General features: G+C 39.3%; 1 protein-coding gene across 2 annotated transcripts in view; it reads left to right on the plus strand.

Annotated features, from left to right (window-relative positions):
* The first annotated feature begins 2,238 nt into the window (after nucleotides 1–2,238).
* Nucleotides 2,239–20,903, plus strand: part of RPRD1A (regulation of nuclear pre-mRNA domain containing 1A) — a 76,842-nt gene continuing 58,177 nt past the window's right edge. For both annotated transcript variants that reach the window (XM_017874006.1, XM_017874007.1), the window contains exon 1: nucleotides 2,239–2,579. In XM_017874006.1, the coding sequence (XP_017729495.1) occupies nucleotides 2,429–2,579 (151 nt within the window). In that variant the 5' untranslated portion in view covers nucleotides 2,239–2,428. The remainder of the gene's footprint in view (nucleotides 2,580–20,903) is intronic.

Genomic DNA, 20,903 nt, shown 5'->3' on the forward strand with positions numbered 1-20,903 from the left:
TGGAGTGCAGTGGCTGGATCTCAGCTCACTACAAGCTCCGCCTCCCGGGTTTACGCCATTCTCCTGCCTCAACCTCCCAAGTAGCTGGGACTACAGGCGCCCGCCACCTCGCCCAGCTAGTTTTTTGTATTTTTTTAGTAGAGACGGGGTTTCACCGTGTTAGCCAGGATGGTCTCGATCTCCTGACCTCGTGATCCGCCCGTCTCGGCCTCCCAAAGTGCTGGGATTACAGGCTTGAGCCACCGCACCCGGCCAAATTTTGTATTTTTAGTAGAGACGGGGGTTTCACCATGTTGGCCAGGCTGGTCTCGAACTCCTGACCTCGTGATCCACACTGCCCCCCACTGCCTTGGCCTCCCAAAGTGCTGGGATTACAGGTGTGAACCACCGCACCCTGCCCTTCTTTTTCTTTTTTTGAGACAGGGTCTTGCTCTGTTACTCAGGCTGGAGTGGAGTGACACGATCATGACTCACTGCAACCTCTGCCTCTCAGGTTCAGGTGATCCTCCAACCTCAGCTTCCTGGGACCATAGGCGCATGCCACCATACCCAGCTAATTTTTAAATTTTTAGTAAATACAGGGTCTCACTCTGTTGCCCAGGTTGGTGTCTAACTCCTGGGCTCAAGCGATCCTCCTTGGCCTCCCAGAGTGCTGGGATTATAGACATGAACCATGCATCTGGCCACAAAGTTCTTGAATGGTGCTTCTCCAAAGATAGTTTAGGAATTCCTATTGTTTCTTATGTATCTTTCTGGAAGTTTCTTGTATTAATATTTAGGGCCAGACACAGAGGCTGACAACTGTATTCCCAGCACTTTGGGAGGCTGACACAGAGGAGGAGTGCTTGAGCCCAGGAGGTTGAGACTGCCATGAACGTGACTGAAACACATACTCCAGCCTGGGCAACAGAGTAAGACCCGGTCTCAAAAAAAAATTTAGGATGTGACAGTGTTTGCATTAGATTAATAATGAGATTTCTGTAATTAATTTTTAACTATGTAAGTAATATATTCACATATTCTTTTTGTAAAAACGAAAACAATATGGACACAATTTAAGGGCTCCAATTCTGATCCTCTCCCTGAGACCAATATTCATGTGGTGTGTATTCCTCTAAACCTTTGCCATGCATTTACGTACTTGTGAACCCATATGAACTACATACCTTTAAACAAGAAGTGGTATACTATACTTTTGCTTCTGTAATTTAAAAAAAAATCCAGCTGGGCACGGTGGCTCACACTTGTAATCCTGGCATTTTGGGAGGCCAAGGTGGGAGGAATGCTTGAACCCAGGAATTCGAGGCTGCAGTAAGCTGTGATCGTGGCACTGAACTCCAGCCTGGGTGAGAGTGAGGCCCTCTCTCAAAAAAGATCCCACAAACACCCACTCAAACCCCTCCAAATCCACCATATCTTGGATTAATCCTTATTTTAAACTGCTGCATGTATTATGGAATGTACATGTATCTGTGTAGATTGCAACAGTGAATGTTTCAATTTTTCACTGTTACTGTGTTGGACTGAACACCTAGAATAAGCCTCCTGGTGCAAACATGCTGGTGTTTTTTTCCAGCATTGACAGCAATTAGTGAAATTGCTAGGAAAGTGTATTTTTATAGTTTTAAATTTTATTCATTTTCATTTTTGTGGGTACATGGTAGTTGTACATACTTATGGAGTACATGAGATATTTTGGTACAGGCAATGCCTAATAATCATATTATGCAAAGTTGGGTATCCATCCCTTTAAGCATTTATCCTTTGTTACAAACAATCCAATTATACTTTTAGTTATTTTAAAATGTACAATTAAATTATTATTGACTCTAGTCCCCCTGTTATGCTATCAAATACTAGGTCCTATTTATATTTAGTCCTTCTATTAGTCCTTCTATCTAGCCCTCCCCCACTACCCTTACCAGCCTCTGGTAACCATCCTATACTCTATCTAGGAAGGTGTATTTTTAAATGTCATGCAAATAGTCTTTAAAGTGCCTGCCCTAATTTATCCCAATTTACACGCCTATATAGAGATCTGTAATCACTGCTTCTTTGACAGAGTTTCCCTTAGGGAGGGTTCAGGCCTGGCAAACTCCCACCATGCCTCTGAGACTAACCCAGGCGTCAAGCCCCTGCCCACCTCCCCTGAACTTGTTTCGGCTCCGCCCCTTCCGCCTGGTGGTTCCGCTTTTAGGCCACGCGTTTTCCCAGGGCTTGCAGCGGAAGGGGCGGGGCGTGGGTCCGTGTGACGTCACTGCCGGGCGGACGCCATCTTGCTGGTTTGCGGCCGGACTTGGATGAAGCGGCGGCCGTGGTGAGAGCGTGGGGAAGGGTGGGGTGAGGGGGCGAGGCCGCGGCTAGGGCGGCGAAACTCTCCTCCCCTCGGCCCCACCGCGTGGGACGGCGTGAACGTGGTGTCGGAGGGATGTCAGCCTTCTCTGAGGCGGCGCTGGAGAAGAAGCTGTCGGAGTTGAGCAACTCACAGCAGAGCGTGCAGACCTTGTCCCTGTGGCTCATTCACCACCGTAAACACTCGCGGCCCATCGTCACCGTGTGGGAGCGGGAGCTGCGGAAAGGTGAGTCCCCCGCACCTGTCGGCCGTCCCCCACCACCCGGCCGGCCTCCAGGCATTCCCGGGAACCCTGCTTCTCCAGCGCCCCCGGCTTCCTGGCGTCGGGATGCCAGCCCGCGGTGGTCTGCGGGCTTGGAGGAGCTGCGTGCACCACGCTTCTGCAAAGTCTGGGCTTAGATATTTATTGAATAAAGAAATGAATAATTTTAAAAACTCCAGTTAGCTTAACAAAGAAACAGTAGCAGGGGGTCGGGACTCCACAGCCAATTAGGGCCAGAAATTCAGGTGGTCAGGTATTTTTTTTCATTCTGTGAATGATAATGGAGGATAAGGGAGGGAAAAGGTAGGGGAGTGGAAAGAAAAAGATTGATGTGGGTTTGGGAGTTACTTCTGTCATTTCTATAACGCAACAACTTATTCTCGTGAAATTAATAGAGAAACAGTTTTAGAAGTCTAATGTAAGAAGAGGGGTGATGCAGTGGAAAAGACTCTGAATTTGTAGATTTTAGAGGATCTCAATTGGGCAAGTTTCTTACAACTTCTGGGTTGCAGATGCCTTACCTGAAAAGGAGAGATTTGGAGTAAGTGACCTAAAGTCCTTTCCTGTTCAATGATTATATGCCCTAATGCAGTGTCTTTGTTTTCCGAAACATTTGATAGTGTTCCTGTAAATGAAGTAAACTTTTTTGAGATATCTGTCACTAAAGCATTCAGAATCAGTTCACGTATGCAGGGCAACTTGAGCAACTTTATCTGTAAAAAGTTAATTATGCTAGTGCGACTGAAAATGAAAAATTTCATTTGCTTAGTCTGAGCTTGTACTTTAATTCTTAATTCATGGGGTAGAGTGGACACTCTTCATTATTGTTGCAAACATCCTGATGGATATGATGGTTGTTTATCAAGTGTTAAAGGTTTTAACAAACCGTTGTTAATCGAAATAGACGCTTGCTTACTGAACCTTGTGAAAGCTATATGATGTATTTACATAACAGACAAAATGTGAACCAAAATGCTGGCTGTATAGAATGGAGACTATCTGTCTTTGTATATTGTTTGTGGTTATGAAAACGTCACCCATTCTTTAGAATAAATTGATTTATAGCCTTGTTTTTCAGTTTATGTGTAGGTATATGTGTATTGGCCCTGAATGAGGAATTCATCTTCTGTGAGTGGACAGAAAGGTTTGAGAAACACTGACATAAAGGTCTGGAATGTAGCTTTGAGCTTTGAAAAGTCAGGAATTAGCTTTGCTTTTACATTTTACTAGATTTCAGAATCAGTAACAGGTTTATCTTGTTTTTTCTTTTTGCAAAGAGCATTTAGAAACACATGTAATCAATATAGGGTTGGTACCTAGACTGTGTTAAGAACTATTACAAATCAGTAGAAAAATGGCAGTACTGTTTATAGGCATTTCACATGAGGAAACCTGAAAGGTCAATAAATGATACTTAATCTTACAAGTCAGAAAAAGTAAGCCAGTGAGGTACCACTTTATGGTCATCACTTTGGCAAAAAGTATGGCAGTATGGTTAATTGTTGCAGACGAAGAGAAACAGGAACTCTTACACCACTCGGCGGGGATGTAAAAACATGTAACTGTTTTGTAGATCAGCTTAGTTGATGAAGTTGGAGGTATATATTAAATATATCCTTTGACCTAACAGTTTTCTTTCTAGGAATATATTCTAGAAATAAGTATTGTGCTCAAGGATTATGTTTATTGCAGCTTCATAACAAAATTGAAAGCAAGTGAGACCATGTCTTTACAAAAAAATAAGAAAACAAACAAAAAACCATTCCATTAGCTTGAGAATGGGCAAATAAACTGTGATATTGATAAAATGTAGTACTATCCAAAAGTTCTCACGGGTGAACTAGAGCTGCATGAAACAACATGACTGAACTGAAAAACAACAAACAAAATCTTGAGCTAAGAAAACAAGGTACAGACGAATAATGCTATAGGGTAAAGTTTAAAAACATGCAAAACAGTACTCCTTTTGTTTATAGATACTATATTAGAATATGTATAGTAGTGATTAACACCATTTTCCAAGGTAGTGGTTGCCATAGAAGAAAGCTAGCTAATATTTAATGTATTTAAGAAAATGTTGGTGCAAGTGTGGGAAAATTGTAAGATATGCTTTTAGCAAGGTTTGTGATATTTCCGTATGTTTAAGTGTTTCATAAGTAGAAAAAGTTAAAGCATATAAAAAGATGCTTTAGGAGGAGAGTGGTAGTGATGATAGTGTTGATAGTGATGGTGATGCTGATGAATATACCGCTGCTGCTGCAATCCTCATATTAGCTTGGCCTACTCTGCCAAGGGTTTCCTTTTCTTGACAGATGACTGCTTTTGTAGGGTGTAGCCTTTGTGTCCTTCCCCTTCCTTGCAGTTTTGCTCATCAACTTCAGGATTCTCATCTCCGGTAGTTTAATGATAATGACAATCACTTACTGAGTACCAGACATTCTTTTAGTTATTTTCCCATATCTTGAATCACATTATCTCTGCAGAATAATTATAAAATAAATCAATCAATCTTGAAAATATATTAACAAACTAAGGAAAATTAGTTGAACATTTTGTGTTAAGCCAAGCATTCTTTAGTTTCTCAAAGTGTGTAAAGACAAAAATGTGAGAGTGGGAGAAGCTACTGTTCAAAATATAACAATGAGCTGGATACCGTGGCTCACGCCTGTAATCCCAGCACTTTAGGAGGCTGAGGGAGGTGGATTGCCAGAGCTCAGGAGTTTGAGACCAGCCTGGCCAACACGGCAAAACCCTGTCTCTACAAAAAATACCAAAATTAGCTGGGCGTGATGGCGCGGGCCTAAGCTACTCAGGAAGCTGAGGTTGGAGGATCACTTGAGCCCAAGAGGTTCAGGCTGCAGTGAGCCAAGTGTGCCATTGCCCTCCAACCTGGGCGACAGAGCAAGGCCCTGTCTCAGAAAATAAACAAAAAAATTAAGAATGAATGGTTAAATTATATATGTTAGATATGGTAGCCATTCAGTTATGAAGGTTTCCCTTCTTTTTCTACCTTCCTTATCTTTGTCTCCTTTAATGAAAGAGTTTCTGTTTGGAGGGATAAATCTCAAGACCTTTATGAAGACCAAAATGACATATAATTTTCCTGATAAATGCAGTAAAGTGTAACCAAAAATGTAAGTGAGCGTTTTGTTACTTCTTTATTAAGATGTAATTCACATGCCACACCATTCATCCATTCAAGTATACTATTCAGGGATTTTTAATGGTTATAGAATTGTAAAGCTGTCACCAGTTATAGAACATTTTTGTTACCCAGAAAGAAACTCCATGCCATTTAGCTGTTGTCCCCAGTTCCCCATCTCTCCCAACCCTAGGCAACTGCTAATTTACTTTACCTCTATAGATTGGACTATTTTTACCATTTCATATAAATAGAATTATATAGTATGTGGTCTTTTGCATGTTTTCCATCCAGGCTATAACATGGATGAGCCTGGAAAACATGCTAACTAAAAGAAGCCAGTTGCAAAAGACTGCTTACTGTCCTTCAGTCCTTTTTATGGCAGAATAATATTCTGTTGTATGAATTTAGCCATTCATCAGTTGATAGACGTTTGAGTTATTTCCACTTTTTGGCTATTATAAATAATGCTGCTGTGAGCACTCCTGTACAAGGTTTTTTTTTTGTTTTGGTTTGTTTTGTTTTTGTGGATATGTTTTCATCTTGGATATTTACTGAGGAGTGGAATTTCTGGGTCATATGGGAATTCTATGTTCAACCTTTTGAGGATCTACCAGGCTATTTTCCACAGTGGGTACATGTTTTTAAAATACATTCCTACCAACAATGTATGAGGGTCCAATTTCTCTACATCCTTGCTAATATTTGTTATCTGTCTTTTTGATTACAGCTGTCCTAATAGGTATGAAGTGGTATCTCATTATGATTTTGATATGCATTTCCCAGATGACTAATTATGCTGAGCCTATTTTCATGTACTTACTGGCCATTTGGATGTTGTCTGGAGAAATATTTATTCTGCCTATTTTAAAATTTGTCTTTTTATTACTGAGTTGTAAATGTTCCCAATGTTCCCAATGTATACTAGGTACAAGTATTGTATTATATTCATACCACAAATATTTTCTTCCATTCAGTGGGTTGTCTTTTTACTTTCATAATAGTGTCCTTTAAACTGTTTTAAACTGTAAATGTCTCAGTCAATACTAGGCTAAATTATAAAACTTAATATACATTATTTATGTTCGTTTCTGTAGAAATATTGACCATGAACATACCTGAACTTAGAAACCAACACTAACATTTGGGCCCTTTTCTACACACACTCACTGAAAGATCTCTGTAAGAGCTGTAGAGAACAAGATAGATAGGAGGAAATTGTTTGTAGTTGGTGAAGGTCACTGCCCTCCCTTGTCTGGTGATTGTATCCTTTGTACCAGCCTCTTTTATGTTATATTGGTGTCTTAACAAAATTATAAGTGCCTCAACCCCTTAAAGTATGTTAATTCACCCTGTATTTATTGATTGTGTATTACAGCGGTAAAGAAAAGAAAAGTTTATTTCTGCCCTCAGAATTTATAGTTTCGTGGTAAGGGCAACCAATAAACAAAACATTTTTGATATAAATTTTGTGTTTAGTTCTTTGAAGGAGGAAATCTTTAGTTAGAGGGAAATCATCTCTGCAAGGTGATGTTTGATAGAAGACCTCTTTGAAGAAGTTGGGGGAGTTTGGGCCTGCAGCCACTGGGGATATGTGAAAGTGCTGAGGTGATAAATAGCTTTGGATGCAAAGAGCCAAACCTGGAAATGGTCGGCCTTTGAATGCCTATTAACTGTGTTTCCTAATTTTTTTTTTTTTTTTTTTAAATGAGACAGTGCCTCACTATGTTGCCGAGGCTGCTCTTGAACTTGGGCTCAGGTGATCTTCATGCCTCAGCCTCCCAAGTAGCTGGGACTACAGATGCACACTACCATGCTGGGTTTATTTTTTTCTAGGGTTGGCAACAATTAAAATAATACATTATTTAAGGTTTAGATTTTCCTCCTATTTGTAATCATTTGTTGAAATGAGCACGTTTTCATCAGTAAGCTATGTTAGATATCTTTCAGGGAACTAATTACCATTTCATATTGTATTATAGGTTGGGGAGTTACATATTGGTTGTGAAGTAGATAGTAGGCTCCTTCACGTTGTTTTCCTATTTCAATTTTTAGCTTCCATAGCCCCAGCATACTGCGTTGGATGAAAGATCTTAAATATTTGTTGAATTAACATTCGTATTCATTAATGCGGCTTTAAATTTGTAAGACGTGCTAAAATAAGTACTGTATATTCTTGCCTGTTCTTACTATTTTGGTTTTAGAAAAATGGAGACGTTAAAGAACATTTTCATTTGCTTTAAAATATATAGCAATATAAATCCTAAAAATGAGGAGATTCTGTTTTAAATTGTCAATTCAGTGACTTTTATATTGTCTGATACTGTTACTCGTTTCTCTTTCAGAGTTAGAATTGAAAAAGTAGACAATGCTTGCACCTTCTAAGTTCTTATATTTAAGAGGATTAATGTTGTCAAACTGACCTTGATGACTCCCATGTAGTGCATGTCCGGGCTCGGCAACAGAGTGAGACCCTGTCACAAAAAATACAAGAAATTTCTTCTGTTTTCTTTATTCAAGAAATACTTACTGATCTCCTTACTCTCTTAGTGAACAAGGATGATTGAGCACATAAAAAGACATATAGCTGTCTTCATGAAGCTTACATATCAGCCAGGCAAGTGGACTCTGCTAAACTAGTAACTGCACAGTAATACAAAGGAGAAATGTAATTGGGAACCTATCCTAGTTTATGGAATCAGGGAATGGTCCTTTGATTTAAGATTTGAAGTATATGTAGAATTTACTAGGAGCTGTACCAAGAATATAGACATAGGTTTTAGCTGTTGTAATCATTCAAATGTGGTCTTATGTAGAACAACATTATTTGACTTTTCAAATAGAACATTTCCGTTCATGAGTCCTTTCTGGAGGTAGACAGGATAACACACATTTAGATAAACTTTAATTTTTAAATTTTTTTTGAGACAGGGTCTTACTCTCTCACCCAGGTGCAGTGGCATGATCTCGACTCACAGCAACCTCTGCCTCCTGGGCTTAAGTGATCCTTCCACTTTAGCCCCCTGAGTACTGGGACTCTAGGTGCATACCACCATGCCTGGCTAATAATTGTTTTTGCATTTTTTGTAGAGACCGTGTTTGCCGTATTGCCCAGGCTGATCTGAAACTCCTGGGCTCAAGTGAGCCTCCTGTTTTGACCTCCCAAAGTGCTGGGATTATAGGCATGAGCCATGGAGCCTGGGTTAGATAAACTTTTAGTGTTTTATATCTGAAAATAAGTGTCTAAAGGTGTGTGTGTGTGTGTGTGCACGCTATGTGTTGTTGTTTTTGAGAGACAGGGTTTGGCTCTGTTGCCCAGGCTGGAGTGTGGTGGTAGATCAGGGCCCACTGCAGCCCCAACCTCCTAGGCTCAATCAATCCTCCTGAGTAGCTAGGCCCACAGGTGCATGCCACCATGCCTGGCTGATTTTTTCTTTTTTTCTTTTTTTTGGATAGAAACAGGGTCTTGCCATGTTGCTGAGGCTGGTCTTGAACTCCTGGGCTCAGATGATCCTCCTGTCTTGGCCCCACAACATGCTGGGATTATAGGTGTCAGCATTGCGCCTCACCTTTCTTATTTTTTGTTTGTAAAAATATATAAAGAGGATTATACAGAAAAAAGAAAAATGAAAGGATTATAATGATGAATTATTTATTTAGTCACCTTGCTGTCATCTGAGCTTTGTGGTCATTTTGGTTCTCTTGCATAACTCATGGCTGTTCTAAGGTGCCTATTCATCTTGTTCTCCTTTTTATAGCTTTTCTTACTCCTTTTTATCTGTAATAACTGATAATTTTTTTTTTAACAAAATGGTTTACCATGCTTATGTTGAATGCTTGGATTTTCCAGGTGTGTTTTTAAAAATATTTAGTAGGTAATATGTGCATAAAATGAAATTTAAAAGGCAAAAAAGTCTGGATGTGGTGGCTGACACCTGTAATCCCAGCACTTTGGGAGGCTGAGGTGGGCAGATCACTTGAGATCAGGAGTTCAAGACCAGCCTAGCCAATATGGTGAAACCCTGTCTCTACTAAAAATACCAAATTTAGCTGGGTGTGGTGGTGGGCACCTGTAATCCCAGCTACTTGGGAGGCTGAGGCAGGAGAATCACTTGAACCTGGGAGGTGGAGGTTACAGTGAGCCGAGATTGTGCCACTGCATTCTAGCCTGGGAGACAAAGCTAGACTCCCACTTAAAAAAAGCAAAAGAATGACCAAAAGCCTGTAAAGAATGATATATGGGTTCTTTCCATTCCTATTCCCTCCTTAACCATTTCTCTACCCAGAATCAGTCTGTTAATAGTTTAATGGCATTGCTTTGTTTTAAAAAATGATTGCATTGTATTTCATTTTATGGATATGTCAAAATTTACATAATTGTTACTCTGTTGATGAACGTTTAGGATGTCTGTTTTTTCTATTAAAATGTATATGTCGTTAGTAAATATACTAGTATTTTCTTAATGGTTTTAGGTGATGATTTAAGAGACCTTGATAGAAGGACTCAGCATTAGTGTATCACACCATTTTGTGAAAAGTTCATTACCTTAAGTTTTTCTATGTATTGGTGTGTATTCTCAGTCTCATTGTGTTGCATTGCTCTGTCTACTCATGTAGCACTATTATATACTCTTCATTATGTTTTCATGGCTGATAGGACATGTACCCTCTCAGACATGCTTTTTTCCCTTCAGCAATTACTCTTCCCTGTTGCAGAGTTTTCTTGTGTATTCTTGTTTTGTTTTTTTTATATAAACTCTAGAATCAACTTGTTATTTACAAGAACAAATTTTTTGGTATTTCTGGAATTATCACTTTAATTTGTTACGGTATCTAAAAGAGAATGTACATCTTTATGATGGCAAATGTCAGGCTGAGAACTGTGCAATCTTATTTTAAATGTGTATTTAATTGTTTAAGTGATTTTCAAACTCGTTCAGATGTCACTTCTTGATGCTTTGTAAAAAAACTCTGTAAAGAGTATCATGAAATGCACATTTAAGTTTAAAATAATTGTCTAACTTTGTGCTAAATAAATGTATCTTACTTGATTCTTGTACAGGCTAATAGAAGGAAGTATTGAAGAATTAAGTCGCATTATGAAAAAAGACTTAAAACTGAAAACATCAATTAGTTTTTCTCTAAGTTGGGAAAATGGTTTGTATTGGTTGATTTTTGTGATGGCACACTTTGGTCCAGTTAAAGGAACATCATTTTGCTTCAGAATATGGTTTAAAATACCTTAGACATTTAATCTAGCAAATCATTTTTGTCAAGGACCGTATTTTTGCCAAACTATCAAAAAATTCACTTTTCTTAGTTGAATATCATGAGGTATTATCTTGAACAGCATTTGTGATGGTTAATTTTCTTTGTCAACTTGACTGGGCAACAGGATGCCCAGACATTCAGCCAGCCATTTCTGGATATGTGTGTGTAGGTGTTTTCTGGATGAGATGAACATTTGAATCAGACAGAAAAGCAGATGCCCTCCCTAATGTAAGTAGGACTTACCCAGCCAGTTGAAGACATAAATAGAATGAAAAGGTTTATTTTTCCATGGATAAGAGAGAACTTCTGCTGACTGCCTTTGAGCCTGAACTTTTTTTTTTTTTCTTTTTTCTTTTTTTCTCCTGCCTTTGGACTCAAACTGAAGTATTGGCTGCTCTTCCAGGTCTCCAGTTTGCTAGCCTTCAGACTGGAATTACACCATTGGTAGTCCTGGTTCTTAGGCCTTTGGACTTGGACTGGAGCTACTCCATTGGCTCCTCTGGATCTTAAGGCTGTCCTGCAGTCTGAACTGCAGATCTTGGGACTTGTCAACCTCCAGATTCCCATGGCTGATTCCTTATAGTCAGTCAGTATTTCTCTCTCTGTCCTATTGATTCTATTTCTTTGGAGATCCCCAAGTAAAAGTAATTTGAGCACTTCATCTAGATTTACTAATATTTTATTTATTTATTTATTTATTTATTTTGAGGTGGAGTCTCGCTCTGTTGCCCAGGCTGGGGTGCAGTGGTGTGACCTTTGCACACCGCAACCTCCGCCTCCCTGGTTCAAGTGATTCTCCTGCGCCAGCTTCCCGAGTAGCTGGGATTACAGGCACCCACCACCACATCTGGTTAATTTTTTTCTATTTTTAGTAGAGACGGGGTTCATCATGTTGGCCAGGTTGGTCTTGAACTCCTGACGTCAAGTGATCTGCCTGTCTTGGCCTCCTAACGTGCTGGGGTTACAGGCATGAGCCACCATGCCCGGCCATAGATTCACTAGCATTTAATTGGTAAATCAATTAGTACGGGTTTATAATTTGATGCTTTAGATGGTGTTTTTAGTTTCTGTCATAAATATGCTGATGATTCGATGGTCTTTTTCTGTAGCCCCAGTCTCGGCATCACTGAATGGCATTTCCTACACATCCCAAACTCATTGTGCACATAAACCCTTTTTTGTCATCTTCCCCCATTCCCATTCCTCTTCCCTATTGCTCTGCCTTTCCTATTTCAGTGAAGGGCATTACTAATCTTCTAGTTGCCTATGCTCAGAACTTCAAGATTGTTTCAACCTCTTTCTTCATAGTTTTCTCACCTTCAGCTTTTAAAATTATTTTTGGCAGTATCTCCCTTGCCTTTCCTTTTTCACCCCACTGCCTAGGTTCTCATATTTACTAGTATTCTTGCTGTAGCCTCCCAGCGGATCTCCTTGTATCTAATTTCATTCACCTACTAGCTGTCCTCCTTATGTTAACATAGAGTTACTATATGACCCAGTAATTTCACTCCTAGGTATATGTTTATGAGACTTGGAAACAGATATTCAAACAAATACTTTATAAGAATTCTCATAATAGGACTGTTCATAGTGACCAAACGATTGAAACAACCTGCATGTTCATTAGCAGATGAATGAATAAACAAATATGGTGTATCCACATGCTGGAATATTATATTCAGCTATAAAAAGGAATGAAATACTGATACATTCTACAGTGTTGAGCAACCTCAGAAACGTGCAAAGCAAAAGAAGTCAGACACAGAAAGTCACATATTGTGTAATTTCATAATATATGGAATATCTAGAATACATAAGTCCATAATACTCCTGGGGGCTAGAGTGAACAGAGGAATGGCGAATAACTATTTAGTGGGTGTGGGCTTGTCTTTGGAGGTGCTGAAAATATTTTGGAACTAGATGGAGGTAATGGTTGCACAATCTTACAAATGCAGTAAAAAAGCCTGAATTGTATGCTTTAATGTGGTTAAATTTATGGTATGTGAGATTCACTTCAGTTTTAAATGATGTGTCTTGTACTTTAATGTGTCTGTGTGCTTTTATGTACTTTTTCTTTTTTCTATTTCTCCTCTATCCCCTAGTCTCCAGACTCTCATGACAACTCCTGTCTTCAGGTTTTTATAGTCTGTCCTGGGAAGAATTAATTGTTCACCCACCCATCATCCCTAGTTCTGTTTTTTGAGATGGGTTCTTTAAAACATTTTTTGAATTAAACTTTAAAACTTTAAATTTATAATTTTTAAATTTATAATTTATAATTCAAATTTATAATTTCAGTTAACATCTTAAATTTGAATTGAGGTTGGGCATTGGGCGTGGTGGCTCACACCTGTAATCCCAGGTGGCTCACACCTGTGATCTGCCCGCCTCATGATCTGCCAAGGTGGGTAGATCACGAGGTCAGGAACTTGAGACCAGCCTGGCCAACATGGTGAGACCCCATCTCTACTAAAGATACAAAAAATTAGCCAAGTGTGGTGGTGCATGCCTGTAATCCCAGCTACTCAGGAGGCTGAGGAAGGGGAATCACTTGAGCCCAGGAGGTGGAGGTTGCAGTGAGCCGAGATCATGCCATTGCACTCCGGCCTGGGTGACAGGGCAAGATTCTGTCTCAAAAAAAAAAAAATTTTTTTTTTAAATTGATACCAACTTATCTTCAATAGGATACAAATACTCTGTTCCTCTATAGCCCTATCCTCCTTTTATGTTATCACAAATTACATCTTTATATGTTGTATACCATTTGATAAACTTATGTTTTATGCATTTGATTTTAAATCACATAGGAAACAAAAGAGAAGTGACAGACTAAAATACAATATTGGCTTTTATATTTACTTAGGGAGTTACCTTTACTGATGCTCATTATTTCTTATGGCTTCTAGTTACTATCTAGTATCCTTTAATTTCATCCTGAAGTACTGTCTTTAGGATTTCTTGTAGGTCAGGTTTAATAGTAGCAAACTCTGTCAGCTTTTGTTTAGCTTGAAATGCCTTAATTTCTCCTTTAGTTTTGAAGGATTTTTTTGCTAAGTATAAAAATCTTGGTTGACAGTTTTTTTTTTGTTTTTTTGTTTTTTTTTTTTTCCTGTTAGGATGTTAAATACATTGTCTCACTGTTTTCTGGTCTCGTGGTTTCTGATGAGAAATTGGCTTTTAATCTTGCTGCTTTCAAGATTCTCGTTGTCTTTGTTTTTGACCGTTTGATTATAATGTGTCTTAGTGTGGGTTTCTTTCAGTTTATCTTGCTTGAAGTTTGTTAAGCTTTTTGGATTTGTAGATTCATGTCTTCAAGTTTTGGAGTTTTCAGCCATTAGTTAATCATGTATCATTTCTTCATCCTTTTCTCTTGCTTTTCTTTTTGTAACTTCATAATGCATTTGTTAATTGGCAGATCCATTAGACTGTGTTCATTTCTCTTCATTCTTTTTCTTTCTGCTCCCCAGAATCAATAATTTTAATTGTCTTCAAATTCACTAATTTTTCCTACTCGTGATATTTTCCATGGTGTCATGTACTTTTAACTGTTGTTATTATAGCATTTATATATAATAGTGTGTTGAGTTTATTACTGGAGGACTGAACTTATTTCTTTATTCCCTCAGAACCTAGCATACAATAGACACAACTGTGTGTTGAATGAGTTACTGAATGAATGTTGAAAAGTGTTTAGAATCTGAGGGTTTTAGAATTGGAAGAGGTATTAGAGAATATTTGGTTGTTTCTTTTAGAACTAGTGTATGATTTAGGAACTTCTGATATCTTGAGTCAAATAATGAACCCTGAGTTATATTTTCTTGGTTGAGAAAGACCTGAAAATTTCCAGCCTTTTAGTCTATTACATTGTTCCACCCTGTTCATACTTAACCCTTTTTAGAGCTGTGGTCCTTAAAATGTGGTCAACAGACCACTGTGAATCACCAAGACCCTTAGGTTAGGGGGTTATATGGGTCCAAAAGGTCAAAATGATTTTCCTGATACTACTTAGGCTTGTTTGTCCTTACTTGCTATATTGACACATGTCTTGATGATACCAAAGCAAAGGTGGGTGAAAACCAGTAGCACCTAATCATTAGTTAAGGCAAACTGTACTAGTAATCATTGCACAGTTTTCCATTAAGCAGCGTAGGTCTGACCTTTGTGGGTCCATGTATACATGAATTTTCTTCCTGAGGCAGCAAGACACCAACTCCTTAAGTTTTGGGGGGTCTCAAAAATTATATGCAGGTTTTTGATTGTGTGATGGATTGGTGCCTGTAACACCTGTGTTATTTAAAAGTCAACTTTTTTTTAATGCCACACACAGTTTAAAAAAAAATCAGTTGTATCTAATGTGCACATTAAAGGCAGTAAAAAAAAAAAAAAAAAATTCTGGTGTGGTAGTTCACACCTGTAATCCCAACACTTTTGGAAGCTAAGATGGGTGGATTGCTTGAGCCCAGGAGTTTGAGATCAACCTGGGCAACATGGTGAAACCCCGTCTCTACAAAAAAAAAAAAATAACAAAAATTAGCTGGGTTTGGTAGTGTGTGCTGTAGTCTCAGCTATTCCCTAATGACTAATGATGGTGAGCATAGTTTCGTGTACTTATTGATTTTCTGTATATCTTTTTTGGATAAATGTCTGTTCAAGCAGTTTGCCTGTTTTGAATTGTTTTTTGTTGTTGAATTGTAGGAGTTATGTGTGTGTGTGTGTGTGTGTGTGTATGTATGTGTGTGTATATATATATTCTGGCTATCAATCTCTTAGAAGTTCAACGATTTGCAAGCCATATATGAGACACATCTTCATGATACAAAAGCAAAGGTGGGTGAAAACCAGTAGCACCTAATCATTAATTAAGGCAAACTTAGTAGTAATCTTTGCACAGTTTTCCATTGAACAACATACTCTGAGGTTGGAGGATCCCCGACTCAGGAGGTTGAGGCTGTGGTGACCATGGCTGTGCCACACTGCACTCCAGCCTGGGTGACAGAGTGAAACCCTGTTTTTTTTTTTTTTTTTAATACATATGTATACACACATATATATGTATGTATCTATAACATATATAAATGTATATATAACAGAATTTACAATTTCAACCTTTTTTAGTTCGGTGGCATTAAGTACATTCAGTTGTTGTGTAGCACTCTTCATTATCTCCAGAACTTTTTTCCATTTCCCCAAACTGAAACTTTGTATCCATTAAACATTAACTCCCCATTTTCTTCTTCCCCAGCAACCCTTTTATTTTCTGTCTCTGTGCACATCAAAAGCACAAGCAGATACCACTTCATATCCATTAGAATGGCTATTATCAAAAAGCAGAAAATAACAAATGTTAGTGAGGATGTCAAAACAAGTAAGAACCCTGGCATACTGCTGGCCAGAATATAAAAGGGTGCAGCTGCTATAGAAAACTATATGACAGTTTCTAAAAAATTTAAATATACAATTACCATGATTCAGCAATTCTACCTGAGTATAAACTCCTAAAGAATAAAGGAGGGACTCAAACAGATACGTGCACACCCATAATTCCAGTGTTCCACAGCAGCATTATTAACAACAGCCGAAAGGTGAAAGCAACCCAAGTGTCCAACAACAGATAAATGAATAAACATAATGTAATATATACTTAAAAAGAAAGGGTATTCTGACACATGCTACAACATGGATGTACCTCAAAAACATTATGCTAAGTGAATTAAACCAGTCACAAAAGAACAAATTGTATGATTCCACTTATATGAGACAACTAGAGCAGTCAAATTCATAGGTCTGACCTTTGTGGGTCCATGTATACATTAATTTTCTTCCTGAGGCAGCAACACTCCCTAAGTTTTGGGGGGGGGTCAAAAATTATATGCAGGTTTTTGATTGTGTGATGGGTTGGTGCCTGTAACACCTGTGCTATTCAAAAGTCAACTGTATTTTTAACGCCACACACTCACAGTTAAAAAAAAAGTCAGTTTTACCTAATGTGCACATTAAAAGCAGTAAAAATGACCAATTTTGTTGAATCTTGATCCTTGAGTACATTTTTGTGTGTGTGCATTTTTTCATTGTGGTAAAAATAATACACAGCAGGGTCTGGTGGCTCACGCCTGTAATCCCAGCACTTTGGGAGGCCAAGGTGGGTGGATCACCTGAGGTCAGGAGTTTGAGACCAGCCTAGCCAACATGGCAGAACCCCATCTCTACTAAAAATACAAAAATTAGCCGGCAGCGGTGGTGCACGCCTCTAATCACAGCTACTCAGGAGGTTGAGGAGGAGAACCGCTTGAACCTGGGAGGCAGAGGTTGCAGTGAGCCGAGTTCATGCCACTCACTGCACTCCAGCCTGCACAATTCAGCTCTTGCTGAACACATTTATTTGCTGTAAAAATTTTTTTTTCATAAATTCCTTGGCGTTTGCTTTGTAGATAATCATGTCATCTGCAAATAGGGACAGTTTTATTTCTTTTTTAATTTTTTGTCTTTTATTTCCTTTTCTTGCCCTATTGTACTTGCTATAATAGCCAGCATCATGTGTAATAAGACTGATGAGAGTAAACAGTTAATTGCCTTGTTCCTGATCAACATTCAGTCTTTATCCATTGTGATGGAATGTTAGCTGTAGGTTTTTTTTTTTTTTTTTCTCTTCTTTTTTTTTAGGTGCTGTTTATCAAATTGAGGAAATTCTCTATTCTTGATTTCTGAGGGATTTTATCATGAATAGTTGTTGAATTTTGTCAGAAGCCTCTTCTGCATTAATTGGTTTGACCATTCAGTTTTTCTTTTTAGCCTGTTAATATGGTGCATCACATTGATGTTCTGATCTTGAACTAGCTTTGCATTCCTGGAATAAATTACACTTATCTGTGTTGTATAATTCTTATTTATATGTTGCTGAATTTTATTTACTAATATTTTGTTAAGAATGTTTACATCTGGCTGGGTGCAGTGGCTCATGCCTGTAATCCCAGCACTTTGGGAGGCTGAGATGGGTGGATCACCTGAGGTTGGGAGTTCAAGACCAGCCTGACCAACATGGAGAAGCCCCGTCTCTACTAAAAATATAGAATTAGCCAGGTGTAGTGGTGCATGCCTGTAGTCCTAGCTACTTGGGAGGCTGAGGCAGGAGAATTGCTTGAACCTGGGAGGCTGAGGCAGTGGTGAGGCCAGATCACATCATTGTGCTCCAGCTTGGGCAACAAGAGTGAAACTCTGTTATTAAAAAATAAAAAAGGAATGGGTACATCTGTATTAACGAAGACTGTTGGTTTGTAGTTTTCCTTTTTTTGGGTTCTGTGTCTGGTTTTGATATCAGAGTGCCATAGCACTAACTTCATAAAATGAATTGAGATGTGTTCCCTCTTCTATTTTCTTTTTTTTTTTTTTTGAGGCGGAGTCTCGCTCTGTCGCCCGGACTGGAGGTGCAGTGGCCGAATCTCAGCTCACTGCAAGCTCCGCCTCCCGGGTTTACGCCATTCTCCTGCCTCAGCCTCCCAAGTAGCTGGGACTACAGGCGCTCGCCACCTCGCCCGGCTAGTTTTGTATTTTAGTAGAGACAGGGTTTCACCGTGTTAACCAGGGTGGTCTCGATCTCCAGACCTTGTGATCCGCCTGTCTCGGCCTCCCAAAGTGCTAGGATTACAGGCTTGAGCCACTGCGCCCGGCCTCTTCTATTTTCTAGAAGAGATTGTGTAGAATTTTAAAGATTCTTTAAACATTTGGTATAATTTTCTGGTGGAAACCGTCTGGATCTGGAGATTTTTTGGGGGAGGAATTTTAAGATTGAGAACTCAATTTCCTTAATTGTTATAAGGCTATTCAAATCTGTTTCATAGTGAGTTGTGGTAGCTTGTATTATTTGAGGAAGTGGTCCATTTTATCTAAGTTGTCAAAGTTATATGCCTAGAGTTGTTCATAGTATTTCCTTTTTATCCTTTGGATGCCTGTAGAGGCTGTAGTGATATCCTGTTTTATTCCTGATATTGATAATTCGTGTCTTCCCTCTTGTTTCTTTGTCATTCTGGCTGGAGACTTTTCAGTTGTATTGATCTTTTCAAATAACCAGTGCTTTGCTTCATTGATTTAATTTTTTTCTGCATTTTTATGTTTTTATTTTCATTGATCTCTGTTCTAGCCTTTATTATTTCATTCCTTTTACTTGCTTGGGTTAATTTTGTTCTTTTTCTAGGTTCTTGAAGTGGGAACTTATTACAGATTATTGATTTGAGACTGTACCTTTAGTGTTCAGAATTTCTCTCAGCACTGCTTCAGCTATGCCCCACAGATTTTTGATATGTTGTATTTTCAGCATATTTTATTTATTTATTTATTTTTTGAGATGGAGTCTCGCTCTGTCGCCCAGGCTGGAGTGTAGTGGCCGGATCTCAGCTCACTGCAAGCTCCGCCTCCCGGGTTTACGCCATTCTCCTGCCTCAGCCTCCCAAGTAGCTGGGACTACAGGTGCCTGCCACCTCGCCCGGCTAGGTTTTGTATTTTTTAGTAGAGACAGGGTTTCACCGTGTTAGCCAGGATGGTCTCGATCTCCTGACCTCATGATCCGCCCGTCTCGGCCTCCCAGAGTGCTGGGATTTCAGGCTTGAGCCACCGCGCCCGGCCTCAACATATTTTATATGCTAGTTAATAAAGGATTTTTATGATGGCTGCTTACTTTATTTATTTATTTATTTCGAGACAGAGTCTTGCTCTGTTGCCCAGGCTGGAGTATGGTGGTGTGATTGTAGCTCACTGTAACCTCCAACCTCTGGGCTCAGGCAAGCCTCCTAAGTAGCTGGGACTACAGGTATGAGTCACCATGCCTAATTTTTTAATTTTTATTTTTGTAGAGATGGGGGTCTCATTGTGTTGCCCAGCCTTGGTGGCTGCTTTAAGTCTTTGTAAGATCATTTAAACCTCTCTACTTTGTGTTGGGATCTGTTGCTGTTTTTCCCCATTCTGTTTCAGATCTTCCTGGTTCTTGATATGGGGTGATTTTTTTTTAATGGATATAATGGATTTTGGGATGTTATGAGACTCTAGGTTGTTGTTGTTGGTTTTTGTTGTTGTTGTTGTTGTTTTTGAGATGGGCTCTCACTCTGTCACCCAGGCTGAAGTGCGGTGGCACCTCACTTCATGACCTCCCAGGCTCAGCAATCCTCCCACCTTCTGAATCCTCCCACCTCAGCCTCCTGAATACCTGGGATTACAGGCATACGTCACCATGCCTGGCTGATTTTCTGTGTTTTTTGTGAAGACGGGGTTTCGCCATGTTGCCCCGGCCTGGCCTTGAACTCCTGAACTCAAGCAGTCCACCCACCCCGGCCTCCTATAGTGCTGAGATTACAGTCATGTGCCACAGTGCTTAGCCAAGATGATAGATCTTATTTAATCTTAATTTAACTGGGTTTCTCTGACACTGCCCCATCAGGAGAAGGAGGTACTGTGGTACTGTTTGCGAGTAGAAGTTCTGGCTTTCCAGTAGGTCTCCACTGACACCGTGGGGAGGGGAGAAGGAGTATATGTTCCCATTACTGCCATACCATGGTGAAAGTCCTGTTGTTCCCCTAGGCCTCCTGTGATACAGCCCAGTGGGGAGTGTTTCCTTATTGCTGAGTGGGGTTGGAAGTCCAGGTTCCCTACTTTGCCTTCTCTGACACTACTCTGGTGGGAATGTTGGGATCCACATTACAGTACTGTGAGGGTGGAAGTCTAGGCTTACCGTTTTCTTTGCTAGTATGGGTATGGCAGAAGTTTTTTTCTATGGTGTTTGGCTGGAGCAGAACTGTTTTTGTGCTGTTGTTATAGGCATGAGGCACCATGCCTTGCCTGTTTTCTTTTTTTTATCATTTTCAGCTCATGGATTTTTATATGTTTGTATT

This window comes from Rhinopithecus bieti, unplaced genomic scaffold, assembly GCF_001698545.2.
Source record: "Rhinopithecus bieti isolate Rb0 unplaced genomic scaffold, ASM169854v2 scaffold_5260, whole genome shotgun sequence".
Taxonomy (NCBI): Eukaryota; Metazoa; Chordata; class Mammalia; order Primates; family Cercopithecidae; genus Rhinopithecus; species Rhinopithecus bieti.